This window comes from Chrysemys picta, chromosome 2, assembly GCF_011386835.1.
Source record: "Chrysemys picta bellii isolate R12L10 chromosome 2, ASM1138683v2, whole genome shotgun sequence".
NCBI classification, from domain to species: domain Eukaryota; kingdom Metazoa; phylum Chordata; order Testudines; family Emydidae; genus Chrysemys; species Chrysemys picta.
Window position 1 is genome coordinate 211,516,247 of NC_088792.1, and position 23,619 is coordinate 211,539,865.

At 39.5% G+C, this 23,619-nt stretch overlaps 1 protein-coding gene across 16 annotated transcripts in view; it reads left to right on the forward strand.

The window, feature by feature from the left end:
- Nucleotides 1-8,000: 8,000 nt before the first annotated feature.
- IMPACT (impact RWD domain protein) overlaps nucleotides 8,001-23,619 on the forward strand; it is a 45,714-nt gene continuing 30,095 nt past the window's right edge. For 2 of the 16 annotated variants that reach the window (XM_065585374.1, XM_065585380.1), the window contains exons 1-7: nucleotides 8,016-8,398; nucleotides 11,381-11,509; nucleotides 12,407-12,459; nucleotides 13,076-13,138; nucleotides 20,108-20,193; nucleotides 22,735-22,863; nucleotides 23,204-23,298. In XM_065585374.1, the coding sequence (XP_065441446.1) occupies nucleotides 8,363-8,398; nucleotides 11,381-11,509; nucleotides 12,407-12,459; nucleotides 13,076-13,138; nucleotides 20,108-20,193; nucleotides 22,735-22,863; nucleotides 23,204-23,298 (591 nt within the window). In that variant the 5' untranslated portion in view covers nucleotides 8,016-8,362. Of the gene's footprint in view, nucleotides 8,799-11,380; nucleotides 11,510-12,406; nucleotides 12,460-13,075; nucleotides 13,139-20,107; nucleotides 20,194-22,731; nucleotides 22,864-23,203; nucleotides 23,299-23,619 lie in introns of all 16 variants that reach the window. The other 14 variants (XM_065585375.1, XM_065585377.1, XM_005282784.5 and 11 more) reach the window with 13 other exon arrangements.

Below are 23,619 nucleotides of genomic sequence, written 5' to 3' on the forward strand. Positions count from 1 at the left end.
AACATCAGAGGGGAGGCATGGATCAAAAAGGTGGCTTAAAGCCACCTTTACACACAATTCTCCTGAGATGCATCAAATGGTCCTTGGCCACAGCCCAGGATCTGGGCCTGTTTATTGTGTCTTTTTGCTAAAATAACAGAAGCAGTTTTGGTTTGGTCTTAAATACAAGATAGTGAATAAGGTGTGCATACAATGGTGTTACATCAGTTTCACAGTGATTTAGCCCCTAATCCACCAAAGTACTTAACCATGTACTGAAGTTGGACTGAGATTCAGTTAATCAACAGATGGGTCTAACAAATACGTATTAGGGCAAAAACACTCAGCAAGTAGTGATCCATTACTTACAAGTGGGAAGCTCATTAGGACAATGCCATCACAGTCGCTTCTAGCACTGGACAATACAGCTTCAATCTCCCTTTGTTACACAAACTTATTTATAACTTTTTGTTATCTTTTCTTATACATATGTATTAGTCTCTTGTTTCCATTTTAACTCTCCTCCCCTATTAGGGTTGCCAGGCGTCCGGTTTTCAAAAGGGGATCCTGGCTGCTCCAGTCGGCACCGTCGACTGGACTGTTAAAAGTCCAGTCGGTGGCGCGGTGGGGGCCCAGGGCTAATGCAGGTTCCGTGTCTGCCCTAGCTCTGCGTAGCTCCCGGAAGCGGCCGCCAGGTCCCTGTAGCCCCTAGGATCTGGGGCGGCCCCTAAGTCGGGGATGGGGGTGTTGGGGCAGAAGCCCCATGCCCTGGCAGGTGCCGCCCCAAAGGGGAAGAGCCCCACTTCCCGGCAGGCCTTGCCATGGGGGGCAGGTTGTGTGTGTCTTGCAGTTCTCAAACAGCTGAAGATTATTGTACGCAGCTCAAAGGGTCGGTAAGTTTGGCCACCCCGGTACTAGGCATAAAATCCTGGCCCCATTGAAGTCAATGACAAAACTGGATATTCTGCACTTGATTTTTACTGCCTTTCACCTTGTGTAACTTTTTTATACCTGTGCAAATTGTTCATAAACACTACTAAATCAGAATTCTCCGCTCACACCAGCTGTAGCATTTTACATCCACTTTGCATTCATTTTGCACTAACGTTGACTTCACAAACTGAAATATGGTTCTCCCAACATGAGTTATACCATATTAGGAAACTGTCTACCAAAGATAAAAGACATTTGGAGAGTAAAATTATGTAATGCAAAGATATCTATCTATCTAGTCCCTGAGTGTTCCTTTTCTTTTGCAAGAATATAAGGATATGGCTAATTACATGTTCTTTTGTGTATGTTTGGTAATAGAAATTAAAAACTAAATAAATAAATTAAAAAATTTCTCCTATTCTCCCCTAAATTATAATTTTTATTCTGGTAGGTTTTACATGCGGTTTTCCACAAAAGGGTGTTGTTTCATAACACCAATTTGCATTTTAAATGGTCAATCCATAGATTAAGCACCTGTATGTAAATATTTTATTTATAACGAAGAAATATTAATTGTACCTGATCTAAGGTTTGGGTGATTTTTGTGTGTTCTAAGTTTAGGATTAAAAAATTTGAATAAACCTGTTCCAAACAGCATCAGCTTTGACCCAATGTATTATCTTACCCTTACCACACTGAACAAAGAGCTTGCATTCCTTGTGGTAATTTAGGCCACTGAAAGAATGTTTTGGTCCTTTAACTGTATACAAACACAGAACATAACAAAAATGAAAAGAACAGATCAAAGAACAGTTATATTAACTGTGGCCAAATCATCGTGGCACTGAGGTCATAGCTCGAATCTGAAGCCTTGCCCATCTTGGGAAAATTACCTTCCCAATGACCAAGTATTGAAGATATTTTATATATATAATCTAGGATGAGAAAGCTGAATACAGTAGAACCTCAGAGTTACAAACTGACCCATCAACCACACACCTCATTTGGAACTGGCAGTATGCAATCAGGCAGCAGCAGAAACCAAAAAAAAAAGCAAATACAGTACAGTACTGTGTTAAATGTAAACTACTAAAAAAATTAATGGAAAGTTTAAAAAAAGATTTGACAAGATACAGAAACTGTTTCTGTGCTTGTTTCATTTAAATTAAGATGGTTAAAAGTAGCATTTTTGTTCTGCATAGTAAAGTTTCAAAGCTATATTAAATCAGTGTTCAGTTGTCAACTTTTGAAAGAACAACCATAACATTTTGTTCAGTTACAAACATTTCAGAGTTATGAACCTCCATTCCTGAGGTGTTTGTAATTGTGAGGTTCTACTGTTTAGTATTTATGTACATTACAGTGCATTTCTACTCAAAAAAGTGACTGCTTAGAAGTATCAGAGGAGTAGCCGTGTTAGTCTATATCCACAAAAACAACGAGGAGTCTGGTGGCACCTTAAAGACTAACAGATTTATTTGGGCATAAGCTTTCGTGGGTAAAAAACCCACTTCTCCATACATATAAGGTTCTACATTTTTCGTATCTCGGTTGCTTTCAAATCAGATTTGATTGTTTACAGATAAAAACATATTTTTTCAAACTGCCATCCTTGCAAACTGAGCCTGGGACCTGAGATTCAGTTTTGTTCTTTTTGACTCAGGAAACCTCAGCAGAATTGTTCAGTAAGTTCTAAATGCCGATCCAAATTCTTCCTTAATTATATCTGTGCCAACCCATTGTCTTCAAGTCATGAGGAGATACACCCTTGCAATCTCATTCTCTTCAGTATGGATTCATGGAGATAACTTGGGGCAAGATTTGGCCCTGCAATGAGAACTTACTTAACAATCATTCTAATGATGCATGACCCAGAACAGAACCCAGTTTTATGTCTCAAACCATTGCCTACATTGCTAAAAGGAACAAAAAATAGTTCAACTTTATTCTGGTGCTAAAGCAAGCAGATATGACTTTGCCAGTGTAAATCAAGAGGTCATTCTTAAATAGGGTCAAGAGTTGGGCAAGATGTCTATTTACACAAAGATTGAACTAAAATGAGAGCAATCGGAGCAGAAATCAGAACTTGCTCTGCCTTTGGTACTGTTCCCCACCTCTTCTGTCAAATATGGCTCAAACCTTATAATTAATCGTCAAAGTCAAAAAGGTATTCTAAAAATCTTGATATGGTTCCCAAGCCAGATGGTTTTCTTGCTGTCACTAATGCTTAGAGAGGAAGCAAAAATTTTGAGGACAACATGGCCATGTAACAAAGTAATAATTTTTTGAAGGCTAGTTGAAAAAAAATATTGCCACACAGTTAACTTTAATTTCTGTTACTGTGTATAGAAGCAGTTGGGCTCCTCTATTTTGTTTTCAAGCAGATGACCAGCTGCTGAATTAGTTCATACTCACTTTCTCAACACAGCAAATTCCCCCCCCCCAAACTGCATACATAAATCACACATTTGCCAATGCAAAACTATTTCTATCATCAACCCCTTCTTTTGAAGAGTCATTGGTTAGTGTCAGAACAAAAAAGTAGTCAGATCTAATTTTGCTATATCTGAGCTTTCAACTATAACAATATAAACAGAAACATATTAACAAAGTATATTTATTTGCTTTCTTTCCAAAGAAATTTAGAGGAAAGGGAAAATGTATCTTAATCTTATCTTATTTCTTCACTATTGAATCTCTATGAAAATATATAAAAAGAAAACATTCAAATTATAAATTGCAGAGAAAAGGTGGCTCACATACTTTGCAAAAAATGGAGAAATTAATAATCAAATTATTTACTAATAGAAATGTATTTTCAAGACATCTTTACTATCACAGATACCGAAAATAGGTCTACAATGGAGAAAGAAACACTGAATTTTAAAAGGGTATGTGAAAACTCTACACAATAGTAGTGACACTTCTGCAATTTGAGTTTAAAAGAAATTATACCTACACTTATGTTTTTAGAACCTGGAAGACTTATACAATTTTTTTAATGGTCAAGCATCACAATCTTGCAATCCATTTTCTTGCACTAGACATATTTTTCTGGTTGTACCAATAATTGCTTTTTTAATGTATCTTACTGAAAAAAAATATTTTTCAGCATTAATTTACGGGATTAATTTACTATGCTGAATTCCTTGGTTAAGTGAGCTGAAGTAGATGCAAAATATTAATAACAACAGTGCCAGTGCTCTATGTGTGGATATAACACGTATCAAAAATCTAACTTCATTCAGTAAGGCCCTAGGAACAACTTTTTCATTAGGTGTTTTGATATTATTGGCAGTTCCTATGGTTTTGTTAGTCCTTATTGCAGTTCTTAGAAATGCCTTGGTTATCTGGACCATTGTGGTGGACAAAAATCTTAGACAAAGAAGTAATTATTTCTTTTTTAATTTGGCTATTTTGGATTTTGAAATAGGTAAGTTATATTAGCATAATGAAGCAATGTATTATTTATAATATCAATGTTAAAGATATCTTTAAGGCAAATAAAAAAGGTTTATGTCACTAAGTTGTTTCTCAACTTAAGAAAGTTTACCAAGCATACGGTATACTTAGCAGACTAATGTGCAGGAAATTGCATACTGCACTTAAGAGGGATATAAGTTCTTAGGTGTGTCTCATTTTTTATCACATTCACAACATGCAATATTTTCCTTGTTAAAAAAAGGCAACAATTGTAGTAGTATAGATATTAAAATCACCTCAGTTTAGAAGTTGTTGTTTGAAGCTAGTTTTGCTCATGAATTGAATCATATATCTTTAAAATTTTGAATTTCACTTTTCATTGTGGATTGTCACACAGTAGAGATTAACTAGTCAACCTTGCAAATATTGTAGATCATTTACCTCCTTGTTTTTTCTACTTTGAAATTAAGTACCAATCCAAAAATACCTGAATAATACTTAAGGTACTGCAGTGCATGTATATTATTATTTCTTCTGGAATAACATAAGATATTATATCATGCTTTTTAGCGGACATAAAGTTGGTAATAGGAATTAATTTTTAGAAAACTAATTTTGGAGGACTAATTTTTAATCAAACCACAGAATGACTATCTAATTCCAATACCTAGTACATTATTAATAAACCCTGTTTTAGTTCTAACATTTCAAAACTGTGTTAAAAATGTCAACTTCTATAGCTCAGTTTTTCCTCTTAAACAGTGATAGTAAGGAAAGTACAACCAATAAGCAGTGACATTTTTTTGATAGAAAATTCATAAAGCACAAAATATGTTTTTTAGACCTAAAGTGAAATTCTGTCTCCGCTGAAATCAGTGGCAAAACTCCCACTGACTTCAACAGAGCCAAGAATTTACCCCTAATATGTAGGAAACCACACTCTGATTTCATGAGAACACAAGAACTTCAGTATAAATTCCAATCTGAAATTTGTATTGATGTATCTTTAATGGTTCTGTTTCTCTGTTAGCATCACATGCAACCTGGACTACAATAACTGCATTTTGTATTTGATTTCTTTCCATAGAAGCATTCTGTATTCCTGTGTATACACCTCTACCCCGATATAACGTGACCCGATATAACACGAATTTGGATAGAACGCGGTAAAGCAGCGCTCTGGGGGGAGGGGGGCAGCGCACTCCAGTGGATCAAAGCAAGTTCGATATAACGTGGCTTCACCTATAACGTGGTAAGATTTTTTGGCTCCCAAGGACAGCGTTATATCGGGGTAGAGGTGTATCTCTTATGCCCTCACAGACAAGTGGATATTTGGAAGAGACCTCTACAAACTTCAGCAAGTTGTAGCCCATCTTAAGTGCACAGCTTCAGCATTTCACATCAACCTCAACAGCTATGATATGTCTTTATCAGTTACTAAAGCTGTAAGTATAGTGTATGCAGTGAGCTGTTTATTCCTACTAATAGAGAGATAAATGATATTTCAGATTAAACTGAAGACAATACTATTACTATTTTTCATAAGTTGGTTTTAAAATATAAAAAGTCAGCCAAATTGTGCCTTTAGACCATGATTCAGCAATGAAGCTTGTGCTGGAATTTAGAGAACATGAGTAGTCCTATTAACTAAAAAAGCTTTAACAGTATTTTTATATTCTGTGTTTATGTAATAATTAATTTTTGTTTTCAACTGTGGTGATGGAGGCCAGATAGCTAGGTAGATAGTTATGGCCTGATCCTGCATCTCTGAAATTAACCCCTGGCACAGGCTGGGGCAGAACATTTGGGGATGGAGGATTGTGTTTCTGTTGGGAGGCTGGATTAACTCTCTGAAGAGGTAGACTTTCATGACTTAGCCAGAGGGCTAAGTTACCTCTGCAACCTAATGGTACTGAGAGCCAGAAAACCATCTGAGGAGAAAATAAGGTGTGATATTGAGGGAAACTGAGGAAGCACATTGGCCAAAAGCCAGATCAGGTAGATCAGATCAGGAGCATGGGTGGCTGGAGCCGGGCCTCCTGCAGCTGCCCCAGGAGCTCACAGCCCCGCCGCCCAGAGCATTGCACCAGTGGCGGAGCAAGCGAGCTGAGGCTGCGGGCCAGGGGGAACAGCGGGGGAGGGGATGGGGGCTAGCCTCCCGGGCCAGGAGCTTGGGGGCCGGGCAGGACAGTCCTGCAGGCCAGATGTAGCCAGCAGGCTGTAGTTTGCCCACCCCTGACCTATGGTGTCTGAAGAAGCTAGGTCTGCCTTGGTCACTATCATAGGATGGTAAAATAGAAATGTGTGTAGACTGTTTGTTACTTTAAAGTCCCTTTTCTCTCTCTAGGTCCCCATATCCAGACTATATCTAAATCTTGCTAATTCTTTCTGCATAATGTCTATAAAACAGCCTTTCTTATCCATTCACACAGCTAAAACTCTCATCCAAGTTCTCATAAACTTGCATCTCAATTACTGCAACATCCTTCTGGACATAACAAATACCATCTTGCTTTTCTCATATCCAATCAGAATACTTTGGCAAAGATCGTTTTCCTAGGCTGTAGCTTTAAGCATGTCACTCCTCTCTTTGCATCCCTCCACTGTCTTCCCCTTCTCTATCACATTAAACATAAGCTGCTTGTCTTCATTTTCAAGGTCCTTCATGAGTAATCCCCACCTTATCTATCATCTCTCATTCACTATCAAGAAGTTGATGCTTACCTCCAATCAGCCCACGTCAGCCTCCATCACTTGTTACATTTTCAAATAAGCACCTTCATGGTTTCTCCCATGCTGCCCCTCATGCTTTGGAGATGTTCCCCATAAACATTCTCAAAGCTGCCTAATTATCCTCCTCCAAACCCCTTCTCAGAACTCTCCTCTGCTGTGATACCTACAAGAAACTTGACAAGTTAGGCTGCTGATGGATTGAGATCATTGCCTATAATGCTGACTCCTTGTACTCCCTCATTTGTTTGTCTCTGTCTGTTGTCTCTTGTGTTCTACTTAGTTTGTAAGCTCTTTGGGGGCAGAGATTGTCTTTTCGTTGTGCTTGTGCACTTCTGGGCACCGGATCCTAGTCAATGACTAGCTCTGCTAAGTGCTACAGTAATATAAGAATAGATGCTTTTTCCTACCGTTAAAATAAACAGTACTTTTGTTTTAAAAGGTTGCCTGATCACTGCATTTTACTGGTCACAAACGCCTGAAAAGAAGAACTACATGTCCCAAACCCTCATCACTGCGTAAGCATGGTTGATAACGGGTACTGAAGCCCCGAGCCTGGTCTAGGAGTGGGAGAATTGCACAATTCCATCCCAGAAAAGGTAAGGGCACAAGGCCAGACAACTGTGTGCTCTGGGAGAGACCAGGAAGGGGACAGAGGTGCAGCTGGCCCTGTAACTGTGACACCAATTCCCTGCCTTCTGCTATGGCAGACTCAGAATTATGTGGCAGCTTTAATGAAATTAAAACATTTTGAGTTTTTCACCATATATTAAGTCTAGAGACTAAAATCAGGATCGGGGCCCATCGTGCTGCGTGTTGGTAGATCACCTTAAAAGAGTTCATGCCTTGAAGAGTTTACAACTAAATTACGAGAAGCTGGTGTTGCAAACACTGGGCGGGCGGGCAGGCAGGGAAATAGCTACAAGACCGCGTGCACACAGGCTGGCCCCGAAGGCGCTAGATGGGGTTAAGCGGGGTTAGGTACGTTTCAAAGGAACAGCGCAGCCTGCCCCGTCACGCACGCGGCCGGGTTACTAATTGGCAGATCCGATTGCAGCTGTTCTAGGGCGGCTCCATCTGTTCGGGTCACTGATCCCCTCCCCCGGCCCGGGGCCACCCTCCCGCCGCTGCCCGCGGGACGCTGCGCGGCCCAGGAGCGGAGCAGAACACCAGGACCAAGGCCTCCGCCGCCACCTGTCAGTCCAGTCGCGCATGCGCCTTCGCACCGTGCACGCCTCCGTGGGGGGTGGGGAGATCGGCCTCGGGGGGTGTGACCCGTGCCCCGCCCCGGGGCCCAATGGCGGCGAGTGACCCGGAAACGGCCCAGAGACAAGTGAGTGACGGGGGCGCGGGGGTTAAACCCACAGGGCTCGGCTCCGCAGCCTGCCCCGGCCGGGCTGGGCGCTGTGACCCCGCCGCTGGGGGGGCGCCCGGGGCTCGGCGCCTCCTGCGAGCCTCACTTCGTCCAGCTCCCCAGCCCCCTGCGAGCTCTGCCGGGCTGTAGCCCCCTGCGAGCTCTGCCCCTCATCCAGCCTCAAACCACCCCCCCCCGCCCCGTGACCTGAGAGGCCTGGCCCTGCCCCTCCATCGCCAGCCTCTTCCCCCTGCGCAGGTATATGGGACCGGGGGCCTGGCCAGTCCCTATTCACATTGTTATCATGTGTATTGTAGTAAGGCTGGCAGGCTGCTCCAGGGGTGCTGGGTCCAGGTCCTTGGCTCCACTAAGCTTTGTCGTAAGCAGGGTTCTCAAACTGGGGGTTGCAACCCCTCAGGGGGGTCACAAGGTTATTACCTGGGGGGTCATGAGCTGTATGGGTGGGGGGTTGTACTCAGAGTCTTGCTGTGTGAAAGGGGTTCCCAATTCAGAAAGCTTGAGAACCACTGGAACGTTTCCCAGCATGGCTGTTACCACTGGTGCAGTTTCACCTTTGCATGTCTGTGTGTTCAATCCTATGCTATGTAGAGCCACTGTGTATTAACAATGCCAGTGGCTGCAGGAGCCTCATCTATGCTAGGAATGGCACGATTTGTTACCACGGGGCAGTGGGAAATTTACCAAACACACTGCTGTAGTAGGCACCACCTTTGTTTTTGTCCGTTAAAAATATGTACAATAAGGGAAATCAAAAGCATAAAGCTACAAAGCATAAAGGAAGTTTTGTTGTTGAGAGTTTAAAAGCAGAAAAGTCATTAAATTAAAGCCGTCGAACTGTTACTATTTCCCAAGACACCAGCATCTAATCCAGGGATCTCAAATCAATACGAGGGTCACATGAGGACTAGTATGTTGGCCCGAGGGCCACATCACTGAAACCTTTTCATACAATGATACAAAAGTATAGTCAAAAATGAAAAAAATGAAGACTTCTATAGTATGCTATTAAAAGTCAATGTATTAACTTTTTTAAAACTAATGCAAAAAGTCAGTTCTAATTTTGACAGTCATTTCATTTTTGGCCACTTAGCTGGCAGTGTTTTGCATCAACCAGAGCATCAATATTAGGTTTGATATCCTGAGATGAAACCAATCTCAGTGTTGCTTTCAAATGTTCATCAGTGAGCCTTGACCTTAACACAGATTTGTTAATCTTCATGGAAGAGAAAAACTGTTCACATATATATGTACTTCCAAACATTGCCATTACTCTTGCGGAAGCAGAGAATAACATGGGAAATCTTTCTTGTGAAAGAAAACGGTAGAATTCTGGAATTCCAACATCTGTATACTTCTGCTTCAAAATGGTATCACACTGAAGCTCCTCTAACTCCATCTGCCTTTCCTCTGCAACATTGTCAATTTCCATAGCAAATGGTGTTCAAGTGCCTTGAAATCTTTAAACTGCACATCAAACTGTTTGTGTAAGTTAGAAATGATATCTGCATATTCTTTCAAGGATTTGGATTCAACTTTTCCTAAGGAATTCAGAGTAGAGAAATTGATCAAATTGCCAGCAGTAAGCTGTTTTCCCCCCACAAAGTAAGCTTGACTTTGAATGACTTAACACTGTCATACATCTGTGTTATCACATGTTTTCTACCCTGAAGCTTCAAGTTCAGTGCATTCAGGTGATCAGTTATATCTGTTAGAAAAGCAAGGTTGCAGATAACCGTGGAATCAGCAAGCTGTGGAATCTCCTTGTTTTTCATTTTCATGAAGGAATCAATCTCCTCTCTAAGGCCAAAAAAAAAAAAAAAAAAAAAGCTTCAAAACATTTCCATGACTCAGACATCTAACCTGTGTGTGATACAGAAGTTCCCCATATTCGCTGTCCATACTTGCTAGAAAAGAAGTGAACTGTCGCTGATTCAGCCCTCGTGCATGTATAACATTAACAGTTTTAACGACTACATCCATAACTTGCTTCATTTGTAGACTTTTACTACACAGGGCTTCTTGGTGCAAAATGCAGTGTATACTGGTGAAGCTAATTCCTGATATATTGAGGCTATTCAGTTTGGTCTTCAATAATCCAGCCACATCAACGTTTTCAGAGCACATTGATGGTGCACCATCCGTAGCCAAAGATACGAGTTTGTTCCGTGGCAGCGCAGCTTTTTCAATACACTCTTCCAGTCCTTGAAATATGTCACGTCCCGTTGTGGTACCTTCCAGTGGCATTAAGTCTAGCAATTCTTCAGTTATATTCAAATTGCAATCCACACCTCTAATGAACACTGCACATTGTGTGGTATCTGATACATCTGTACTCTCATCAACTGCACTTGAAAATGCTTCAAAGTCTTTTGCCATTTGAATCAATTGTTTTTGCACATTGTCTGCTAAATCCGTTATCCTGCAGGCACTGTATTGGCAGAAAAGGTTATATCTTCAAAAACTTTCTTCCTATCAGGGCTGCAAGAAATAACATGCGGCCCACGGGCTGCGTGTTTGAGACCCCTGATCTAATCTAAATGTTTTGTCCACTGTATCATTTTTAAAGAACCATTTGTCCTGTCAATATAATTGGTAAATTCAGAGTAATGTGTTCACATGGGCCCCAATCCTGCAATGAGTTCTTTGCAGACTCCAGTGACTGCATAGAGCCAGCTCCATTGACTTTAACTGGGCTCCATGCAGATGGAAACCTATGTATGACATTTTCAGATGTGGTTTTTCAAGTTGATGGTATCGATTTAAAATGTTTGATGTGTAACACTGCAAAGATGCAAAAATCATATCAGTGCAGAAAGTTATGTGTTTGACAACTTTCATTTCATGTACAAATAGGGGCACAATTCTGGTGATTTGGGAATCAAGAGTGCTCAGCACCTTAGAGGGTTGGTGTTTTTGTCTTTTAACATTCTTTTTTTGTAGATTGATGAAATTGACGCTCTCTCATCTATATATGGTGATGACTGGTGTGTTGTTGATGAAGATGAAAGGATATTTTGCATTAAGATTAGTGATTGTTTGGAGCAGCCAAAATGGACTCTCTGTTTGCAGGTATGGTGTTGGTACAGAGTTTGGCCCAGTTTCTGCTATCAGAATCATGCAGGGTGGATCTTTGTGCCTTTTTTAATGGGGCTCCATATAGGCTCAAGGGTCTGCTCCTATGGATCCAGTCGTAGGATAAAGGCTTTTCACAATCTGTTCAGTTATTGTCTCTTTAAAATATCACTATCTGCTAACTTTTTCAGTAATTCTTTTTGCTTATTCCACACCCTTAAATATTTTAATTAAAAGTGTCTTTCCCAGATAGTCCTTTCACCATTTATCTATTTATATACTGTATTTTGCATAGAAGGACAGGCTGAATTGGTGCAGCTGGTTCTCTTATTGCTTTATTCCAGAATTAGAAAGAAACCATTTTAGACTGCATTACAGTTCAGCCTGACCTGACTGAAAGATTTTTCTACTAGGTGTTGCAATCAGTGTTTGTAAAATGTTTAGGATATCTGTCCTATATGGCTTTGTACAGTATTACAAGCCAAGAGAACTCCAAACAATAGTTTGTTGCAATACTTTTTTGTTTAGTGTAGACAGGGCTGAAGTATCTATGTATATTTCTTAATAAATCAAATAGCCAGCTAAACAGTTACATTTCTTCTAACCTTTTTTCTTTATAGTAAAGGATATATCGTATGCCACTTTATCTGTTCACAGAGAGTAGACCATATGACACTTTGTTTGTATCACAGGTGGGCAAAAGTCTGAATTATACACTCATGATAGAAATACAGCCTGTGTATCATCACATAATAATGGAGCAACCTATTTCTTCTTTTTTATAGCACTGCTTACCACCCAAATACTCTAATTGGTTCTGTGATGGTCCATTTTTAATTTAGCTAGTTTTGGAGGTCCAACTTGATGAATATTTATATTTAACATTCTTTTTAGGTGATTCTGCCTTCTGAATATCCAGCTTCAGCCCCACCTATTTATCAACTGAAGTAAGTGATGTCTCTTTGTTGACAGATTTTTATTTTAAACATTTACTGCATTTTTTTTCAAATTATTATTATTGCAGCTGCTTGTAGAAGTTTAAGGTAGCTTTCTGGTTGAATTGACTATACATCCTGGGAATTAGAGATGTTAACAAACTTTTGTAAAATTTACAGTTTAATTTGGGATTGAAATGTTAGCACTACAGGATTAAAGGATCACTGGGCAAGTGTGTTAGGCCAGGATGGCAGCAGGGACAGAGAGAACAAAAGCAGCAGCGTGCACAGCTGTTGGGGAGCCAGTGGAGAGAGCTTACGTTATGCTCAGAGCAACTCTGGAACCATGCTAATGGCAAGTGTGTTGAGCCTTCTTCAAATGGAGTGATGGAGTAATCCCAAAGTAGGGCGTTAGAGGGGAGCCGTAGAATATCTTGGAAGACTGCTTACCCTGAGATGTTAGAAAACCAAAATCTTTATCAGTGGGAACAGTTGACAATATTTTGTCTTAAAGGTTTTAATTTTTTTAAATCAGTCATTTTTCAAGCTAAACAAAGACACCAAAACTCACAGTTTGTAGGCACTAACTTCATTGTTTTATTATTATTATTATTTTTTGTCATTCTAGTGCCCCTTGGCTTCGAGGACAGGATTATATCGAACTAACAAATAGCCTGGAAGAAATCTATGTGTAAGTGGCAGAAGATGGAAAATTCTAAAAATTACTTATTGTATTTTTAGTTGCACATCTCGCTAAACCTATCATGTTAACTGAATTACTCCTGGGGGAATTCTGTGCCAAAAAATTAAAAATTATGCGCACAGTATTTTAAAATTCTTCAAAATTCTGTAATTTTTTGTCAAAATAATGCAATATAATCTGTCTAGTTTCAATTATTCTGGTAATTTATTTAAACTACAATACAGTGGATGGAGAATGGGAGTGGGGAACATTGGAGGAAATCTCCAACCCCCCTCTGTCTAATAGTAATATAGCTAGTATTGACCCTTTACTTCTAATTATTAGTCAACAAATATATGCAGCCATATGCTCAGTGTTACATCATAGGTAACTGAAGAGCAAGGGAGAGCTGGGGACACAAACTCACAATTTATACTGGCTACTGACCATCTCCAAAAAGGTCAGTAGCAAACAATTCAGGGAGCACATTTTGATAGGAAATTTTTTCAGTCCAAAAATTTCGACCAGATCTAATCACTAAAGCACCATAAGCATTTATAAGGCCACACTGTCCTTTACAATAAGGCTCCTTTACACCACTCTGGCAATGTAAAGGACCCCTTAAATTTTTTACACCTGTTTTATACTTCTGGGGGAATTCACTTTAAGAACAATGGGAATAATTCACTAAGCAGGCAGGCTGCTACATTCTCCTCTGCCTGAAGGAACAGAGCCTGCACCACGCCTACTTCTTCAGAAATACCCCAAAGTCCTGCCCCTCCACAGCGAGTGTGCTGCAATAGCAAGCAAGAGGGACAGTCTCTCTCTCTCACACACACGACTACCCAGCCCTCACGCCTCCCAGGCAGTGATTTATGTCTCTACCGGCTGCTCTGGGTGCCCAAACTGATCTGTCTGCACTGCCAGGGAGTGGGTGCATGACCGCTCTTGCGACCTCCCTTTGCTTTACCGTCAGAAGTCATTTTTCTGCGGGTAAGCAAAGAAATCTGTGGGGGCCATGAATTCTGCACACACGCAGTGACGCAAAATTCCCCCAGGAGTACTAGATGCATGAATCGGAAGAATTGAGGTAATTGCTGCAACAGCTGAAATGAAGTAAGACTTGTGCATAAATAAAACAGTCTAATAGATACTTACTGTACATTTTGTACGTATCTTAAATTATGTTGAGAACAGGGTATTATTTAAAGTTACAAGCATTAATCTTGATGGATAATTTCTATTATAATTATATTCTTTAAACCCTTTGTACCATTGATATAGAATTCTTTATTTTGACTTATAATATATGTTAGGTTACTTTTAGCGTTTGGTCCCAAGAAGTCAAATTTCTTATGTCCAATCTATATCCATATATTAAACTGCAGGATCTGAAAATACCTACTCAGACCTTTGAACGCAGGCAGAAAACCAGTTTTTATTAAAAGCAAATGTTTCAGCTAAAGAAAAAGTGAATTTTAAATAAAAGTAGCTTTAGAAAATATGAACTATAAAGCCACTCAGTAGCTAGAAGAGGCTTGTTAACGTAATGTGCAGATAACAGAACTTCTCATAATGTGTGAGAATAAATAACTAAATATTTAGAAATGCCTAGACTGTGTTTTTGCGGTTTTATTGGTGTTAGCATGGGATAATAGAAACAGTTTTATAGAGTTTATTTATCCAATCAGATCCTAAAGCATGATGTGAACCTAACAAAAGTGAAATACACATTAAGCACAGAAGTCATGTCATTGAGTACTGAAATACAAACACCTTTGGTGGGGACTATGGTAGCTTTTAAATGGCACGAAACAACACAGTAGTTAGTTTGGGACTGGAAGCAGATACCTTATCTAACTAAGCCCTGGAGAATCTAGGCAGGCAGAATGTAATTACCAAAGTTAAAATTTGAACAGAGCATGTGGGTTAACAGCTCTATTCCTATGAAAAATGCTACAGGGACCTTTAATGGCCATACATTCCCCAGCAGTGCAGATGGAACAGAGATTCCCCAGCCAGGGTGATGTTTGGCATGAGGGAGTCTCCAGCATGTGTAGATACACAGTAGCTGGCTTCTGCACCTTTTGACCCACAGCATTTGGAACAGGGGCCATATCAGGGTTTGGGGTGCAGTGGCCAGGGTGTGATATACTCTGACTATTCCTAGCTGGTGCATGGACCCTTGTGGATGATAGTTAGCTGGTGCAAGTTAGAACTGTCCTCAGGCTGGGAATGTGGGAAATGTAACTGGCTACTTGACATTTCCACACCCCCCTTTGTTTTGCTTAGGAGAACCTGATTGCAGCAACAAATCTGTCCTTCTAGCTTATTCGGCAGTCTGTATTAAAAGCAGTGGTCTCTAACATGCTGGGCCTGCCTTGGTTCAGTTTTAAGTTGGTGGCAGGAGGATTGACTACCATAGCTCTACAGCACTTACTTATTTCTGGAGGGCTCTGAGCTCTGACTTATCCAAACCTTGGATAATCTTCTGTTAAACATAAATAACTTATATTATTCTCAAATCCTTCACTAATTATTTTAAGTGATCTGTCTGACTTTTGGTCACTGCCAACCTGTGTCTGATTCAATCAGAGATCTAGAGGTGAAACGCTCTGTATTTGACTATGTCTACAGGTATAGCAATATGTAGAGTACAGGCTGCAGTGGAAGGCAAGCAGCGTCCACACTTGTCACTGCGGTGTGTAACTATGTGCGGCAATGAAAGGCTCTGGCAGCCAGGAAGCAGCGCCAGGGAAAGGCTCTGGTGGGGATGGGGCAGTAGGAGATCACACTGCTAAAAATATCTGTGTAGACGGAAATGCTGCTTGGGCGTGTAAGAGCATCCCTGGGATTTCAGGGGCGTGAGTCACTCTACTCACCTAAGCCATGCCTTGCCATCTACACTTTTGTTTATACCTGTGCTAGCTGGGGTGCAGTGTCTCCTTTGCACACTGCCGTAAGTGTACATGTACCTTTTCTTAAACTAGCCCCTATGCTATCCTGCCCATGAACATTGCAGTTTAGGTGCTTTTTCCTATCCCATTAAAAAGTTTTAGTCATTGACAATACAGATATGCATAATGTTGGTTTTAGATTGCAGAATTACAAACCACAAACAGAAACTGGGTCCCTTAATATATTAAAAGTTACACATTCAACAAGTGTAGATACTTATTCCTTTCCTAGAGACTCTCAGTATCAGACTTCAGTTAAATCAGTAGTTCCCAAACTGGGGTTTGTGAACCCCTGGGGGTTCACTAAATGTTACAGGGGGTTCTCGGGAAAACATTCTCTAATGGCGGACAGAGCCGTTCTTAGGGCAGCCCAGAGTCCTGGGGACTTCTAAGAGCTATGCAGACCAAAGCAAGCGCACCCATCACACTGAGGAAATTTAAACTTCAAGACTCCTTATAAGAAATGGAAAGGAAGATGGATATTTTTTTCTGTTTTTAAAATTAAATAGTCTGCTAGTGTTTTTTTTTTTTAAATTATTATGAAGAACAAGTTTAAGTTTTGTTGTAATGTGCGTTGTTTGCCTGGACTACTCAAGACCTGAATGCTTGCGTAGGAACACTTTATTTGAGTTGGTTACATCTTTCATGCTGTTTCATATCTGATACTCCTTGGTGAAACGTAGGAGTCTTGTCTTATAACAGGCTTAATCAAAGTGATATAAGCTACAAAAGTGAGATCTTGGAAAAGTGTTGCCATTTTCATAATGTAATAAATTAATACTGTAATTATGAATAATAATAAATAGTGTGTAATAAGCATGTCATAAAAAAACAAATTTTATATTTCCAAGATCACTGCTGTTATAATTTATGCTTGGGTAAGGGAGAAATTCCCTGGAAATATTTATTTTTAGGAGGGGGTTTGTGAGATTTAACATTTTAGTGAAAGGGGTTTGCAGGTTGTTAAAGTTTGGGAACTACTGTGTTAAATGAACAGTTTAATTTAACATCTTTGGTACAAATGCTAAGAAAATCATAGCAGGCTTGGAACAGGAACAACCAGAATGGGAGTAGCATAGATATAGGCAGGGTTTAAGGTGTGTCTAATATTCCAGAAGTCCTCAGGGAGTTCCCTGGACTCATCGGCGACACTGCATGAGATTTGTCTGATCTCATCCATTCCAAAACATTTCCTAATGAGTGTTCAGTAATATGAAATCTGCTATTAAGTGGGAAACATTAAATATAATGAATAGAACTGCTGAACAAAATTATTCATGACTCTATAGTTAAAATTTTTGCTCTTCATTATACAGAATGTAATAAATTGCAACTATTAAAAAATGGTACTGGTATACATACTAGTCAGAAAGGAGCATGAAATAGGGTACTGAACTCATTCTAGAGTATGTCTGGATTCTGAGGTCACAGCTACAAGTCTATACTTTCCTGATTCTTTGTTTGTGTCTTTTCTTAATAATATTAGTGCCTAAATATTTTGATTATGTTCAGTAGTAATATACAGATTTACTAAAAGTTTACATTTTTAAACCTATTTTTCTGCCACAGAATTCTACTTATGCATTATTATTCCAGAAGGTGGCAGTAGCTTGAAAAAAGTTATTGAAAGTGAAGCCTGAGCTTGCACATTTAATGCATTTTGGTCTTGTGACCCTGGCAAACATGAATTTTAAGCATCTTTTAAAAAAATCATAATTGGAAAATTTTTTGACAGTGTTCTAAATTTTCATTTTCTACTACATGCAGTTTCAGCTTGTAATAGATTTCGAATTCTGTGCAAAATACAAAAGTGTTCCTAATAAGTATTTTCCATTCTGTGTAAATTACAAGTACAATTTTACATGTTATTAGTTTAACTACTTCAAGGAAAAATATGATTACGTGAAGGAAAAGGAAGAATATATACAGGTAAGGGTAAACACGCAGTACCATGTCTGTAACACCCAGAGACACTGAGGTATATTTATAAACTTATTTCTAATTAATTATTTAACTTTCATTATTGGAAGTAAGTTTCACCCTGGAAGAAAGTACACTTTCTTGATTTCTGTGTCTGACTTTGTATAATCTTAATAAATTAGGATATTTTCATACATAATAAAAAGCATTTAAGGTATGAATCCTTGAAATAACTCCATATTTAATCAAAATGATTATAAAAATAAATTTACACTATAGAATTGTGACTCACAAGAAAAAACTGAGAGAAATTGAAGGACTTATTCCCTGTGTTGGATCTCCTGAATTGTTTGGAGGAAAGATGGATCAACTATTACAAAATACTTAAAAACAAATAATTGATTTAACTTTTTATAATAGTATTTATATTTGCTGCAGCATTCAATCTGCTTTTTTGTACATATGTCATGGTCTCCTTTATTGCTTATGAAAGAATAACTGTACTGTCAGCAAGTCTGTTCACCTGTAATTAAAATAAGTAACATGATTCAGAACCAATAATTGGAATTTTCCAAATTTATTGCCTTTGCAGATCCACATCATAGAAGTTTTGTGCCATGTCTTGTGAGCAATGGAACCATTGATAGTTATAAAGTTGTTAGAAGCTATTTGTCTAAGATCTGAAAGTGCAAGAACCAGGAAACGCTAAATGCAGTCTTTATAGCAGTTCTCAGTTCTTCTCTACCCTCAAATATTCACCGAAGGCCTTCAAAAATAGAGTAAGGAAGAATCATCACTGTGGATCTGCAGAAACAGTACAGCCGGAACTCCATTTCCTGATGGGTAATCTTTCTTTCTTCATCCTGAATTGCCTCTGCAGATCCACACTATAGGAGATTATCTAGAAGTATCACAGTCCAGGAGGTGGGTTGAGGAGTGCTTAATTAAAACAGATATTAAAGGATTAGCTTCAGAAACCAAGAATCTGATCTAGCTCTAGAATTGAGAGTAATATTTCATTAAAGTAGGAATTGAACTCCAAGTCTCAAGTACAGGGCAGCCTTATTTCAAGAATGTAGAGATTTTTCATAGAAGTAGTAGCTGATTATAATAATAAATCTCCTAGAATTTAATTTCAACCCATCCAGTACAGGTACACCATCAATGATCCATTTTAATAAAAGTTTATGTTGAAGGGCTTTTCCCTGGGATTTCTCCCCTTATTCTGTAAAGAGTTGGGAAAAGTTTTGTTCTTTCCAAATACACCGCTACCTTGATATAACGCAACCCGATATAACACAAATTCGGATACAACGTGGTAAAGCAGCGCTCGGGGGGGGGGGGGAGGGGGGCGGGGCTGCGCACGCCGGTGGATCAAAGCAAGTTCAATATAACACGGTTTCACTTATAATACGGTAAGATTTTTTGGCTCCCGAGGACAGCGTTATATCGAGGTAGAGGTGTAGTAACTATTAACTGTCCAATCCTGCAGACACTTATGCACAGACTTAACTGTAAGCACATGAATAATTCCATTGGAGTCGATATGAACTACTGATTTAAAGTTAAGCATGTTCAGAGCGTTTGCAGGATCAGGGTCTGAGTGTTCTTATAGATTGCAATCTGTGCAATCTTGCTTTACCTTGAAGATCATGAGGCTTAGGAAAAAACATGGGAGTCAAAAATAGGACCATCACCTTCTGAATAGGGACAATATTCTACTGAGGTTTTATATTATAGAATTGTACAATATTTTGAGACATTTAAAGAGGCTTCATGTACAATGTGGTAATGGGAGTCATGAACGTACATAAATCCCTAGGATGCTAAGGGAAATCTGAGTGGTACCCTTGGAGCTGAAGAAAGCCTAAGTTGCAGCACCTTGTAATGGAAGTGATCAAGAATTTCAAACTGTAAACCACCACTCAGAAAAGAACTCTGCTTCCACATGCATGTCTAAATCCTTCAGCATTTCAATCTATAATGTTTCTACAATGTACTTCTAAAATTTGTTCATATTATTTATTGACTGTAAATAATTTCCCAAGTGAAGCCTCTGAAAAGGCCCTTTCACTTACTGTGAATTTTGTATAACTTCCAGGAAGAATCTTGGTGAAAGCATCCTTTACCTCTGGGTGGAGAAGATACGAGAAGTTCTGATAGAAAAATCTCAGTCATCTGATGCAGGTAATGTAGAAAATATGTGGTGTTTTCGGTTTACTCTTGTTTTAATTTTAAAGTAAGATTCTTCTTCGAGCGCTTGCTCATGTCGATTCCATTCTAGATGTGTGCGCGTCCACGTGCACCCATTGTTGGAATTTTTGCCGTAGTGATATCCATAGGGCTGGGTCTGATGCTCTCGAGGCCCACGTCATGCCGGTACATGAGGCGCTACCGGCCCTGTGCCCTCCATTCCTTCTTACTGCCCGTGACGATTGGTTGGAGCGCCTGTCCTCTTGCATCTGCGTCTTATGTCTGCAACTGCAATAGCAGTTCTCTTCTGTGCTTCATTGTTCCTAATTGTATATAGTTCCACTCTTTTTTCATTAAAAATCTAGTATTAATTTTCAGTAGCCCACAATAAACTGAAAAGTGAAATTTTTGAATATTTGGGTGTAAGAACTAAAAAGGCAACTGGATGTCTGTAAGAATAAATAATGAGATATTAAGGCTTTAATGACTCCAAATAATGTAGGAATAAATAATGAGATATTAAGGCTTTAATGACTCCAAATAATGTAGGAATAAATAATGAGATATTAAGGCTTTAATGACTCCAAGAGTGTTGGCAACAGCCTCTGGTCATTACTTACTCTCATATGACAACATTTTTTTGGCTTTTTAAAAAACGTTAGTTGGCTAAGTCAATTTTCTTCTCAACGGGTTACCATGTTATAAAACCTAACACCAGTGAAAATAGCTTAGTTAGGAGAAACACATTCTAACAGAGTTAAGAGATTAATTCTAATCGGGCTGCTTCCAATCCGTGCCCCTGGAGCCACTCAGTTCAACCACAGTGGGACCTGGACACCACCAGCCTGGCTCCTATTCTATATCCCCTTTCTGAGCCCCAGAGCCCCCAGCCTGGCCCCCTGCATCCCAAGCCCATCCCAGCCTCTCCCTGGCTCTTCATACTTGCACCATGTACCCTCAACTCGCCTCCCCACACTCCACTCCCACAGGTTATCCCAGCATGCATCTTCTGCCTGGCCTCCTGCACTTCACACCACCAGCCCACACCCCCAAATACCCTCTGCCTCTTCCAGATCATACTCCCTGTCTGGTTCCCTGCACCACCAGTCCTCCCTACACAACTTTCCAGATGAGCTTCTCACTGGTGACCATAGTGCAAACCCAAGGCAGCAACCGGGGCAGGGGCTGCAGACTGCCAAGCAGCAGGGCCCATGGGGGCTGGCTTCGGAGTGGCATGTGCATTAGGACGCTAACGTGAAGGCCCAGCAGCATTCGTGGTGCCTCCATTAGCAGCTCCAAGCTGCTCGGTGCCTGAATCACAGCCATGATCGTACCATGCTGGGAGCAGGAAGTGGCTGTGGAGAGGGCAGGAGTGCTTCTCTGACAGCCTGCCTGGGTGCCGCTTCCTGGTCCTCAGAGCCCCTGGGAGCATTTTTCTCGGAAGCCCAGCTAGGAGCTGCTTCCTGCTCCTTGGAGCCCCAGCTGGTTGGCAGCTGCCAAGTCGGCCTGTAGGTAGACTATGGTGTAAGTACAACGATCCCTAAGGTAGAGCAGCTTCTGCTGGTTGGGCCCCCATAACCTTATGAGCCTTGCTATGACAGCACCTCTCACACCATTGTAGCTATGCTACTGAGGAAACTGGCACTGCCACCAACCATAAGAGACTCTATCTTTCCAGTGAATAAAAGACTTCAATCTCCAACACTGTCAGTGTAGCATGTTTCACCAACATGGAACTTAAATGTGACCAGAAAGGAATTGGGAATAGTAAAAACTGAAGGATTTTATTACCCCATACTAGTTAGAGTTGGGCATCAGGTTCAGATCTTTCCTACAATGCTCGACAAATCACCTGAGCTGGAGGGAACAGTCACTAACACTAACAGTCACTAGGTCTAAAAAGCTTAATCTTTATACTTAAAAATAGAGTAGACAAAATACTAAAAGTGCACTGTAGGGAACAATCCTACTTTAGCAGGGGGGATAGGTTTAATAACCTACCAGGACATTTTCATCTCATTTCTGATTCTGTGAGTAAGTCAGTCTTCACACTTTCTTGACCAAAGCATATAATTTTTGCCAAATTATGTGGACTGTTTTTGTGGTATGGAACCCTGTTTAATGTGGATCACACTTGGATGACTAAACTTCAGTTTTCATTCTGATCTTACTATTCATTTAACAACAATAACATTTTAATCTTTTGATCTAAATAGTAGACAATGATTTTCTTCAGTTTTTTAAAACCAATATTAAAACAGACCATGTTTTATAATCTATTGCATATGTCTACCATACTGCCAGTATTACAATAATACTTTTTAGCAAGATTGCAATCACAAATATTGCGCTAAAAATACCAGTTGTAATTTAATTAATGTTATTGTCAAATACATTTAATAGTTTAATCACAGTCATAAAACTGATTCATACTGTTGGTTTTAGAGACTTTTGAGCAAAGTGATTGGAGTTTATACTTTGCGCCAGACAACCCTGATAAAATTTGTTACAAATTCTATTTGTCTACACCAGCAGGACCAAACATTGAGAAAATTACTGAAGAGATTGATGAAGATAATGAAGATGATTATTCCCTCGAGTATCAACCAGTTCAAGAAGATACAATTAAAACACTGAATTTTGTTATATCTGAAAGCCAAGAAGGTAAAAGAATCTCTGCTAATTTTGATGTAAAAATTTAGAAGAGAAAACCTTTATATTTCTACTTTTTATTACCATCCTTTGTATTTTATCAAATAATTATGCAATATTTGGTTTTTAAAAAGTATTTTGTTTCCCTAGCCTATAGACTGTATAGTAACTATAAAACATCCTTTTTTGTGGTGTGTGAGATATTGTCATTTCAGCTTTTTCTGAGTTGTTCTTTAGAATTTGGAGGTATGCCATATTTCCTAGCTAGCTAAATATACTGTTAGGAAGTTGTAGACATATTTCTCTCCAAAATTAAAATATAAATAAAGAGGTCTTAATTTTAAATCGGTAGATGAAGAACTGCCACCAATTAATCATGGGAACCCAATCTCGGACCGAAGGAGTACTTTTCAGGCACATCTGGCTCCTGTAGTGAGCCCCAAACAGGTTAGTAAAGCTTGTAAGACAGATTTGTATCCTACAGTTTTGTGCCTGATTAAATACCACTGATGTACTTGGAACTATCTGAATGCATCTCTATTTTGTGAAATGTATGCTAATACTGTTCTGATAAGAACCAGTCATTATCATTCACTATTTGCTGAATCTATTCCCTGTGATACTTCCCATTAATGCAGTAGTCCCATCTCACTGTTGAAGAAGGTAAGTATTCTTATCACTTGCTTTCAAGTGGACTAGGCATGGGATTGGGAGTGAGGAGATTTGGTTTCTAGTCCAGTGGCTCTCAAACTTTTTTACTGGTGACCC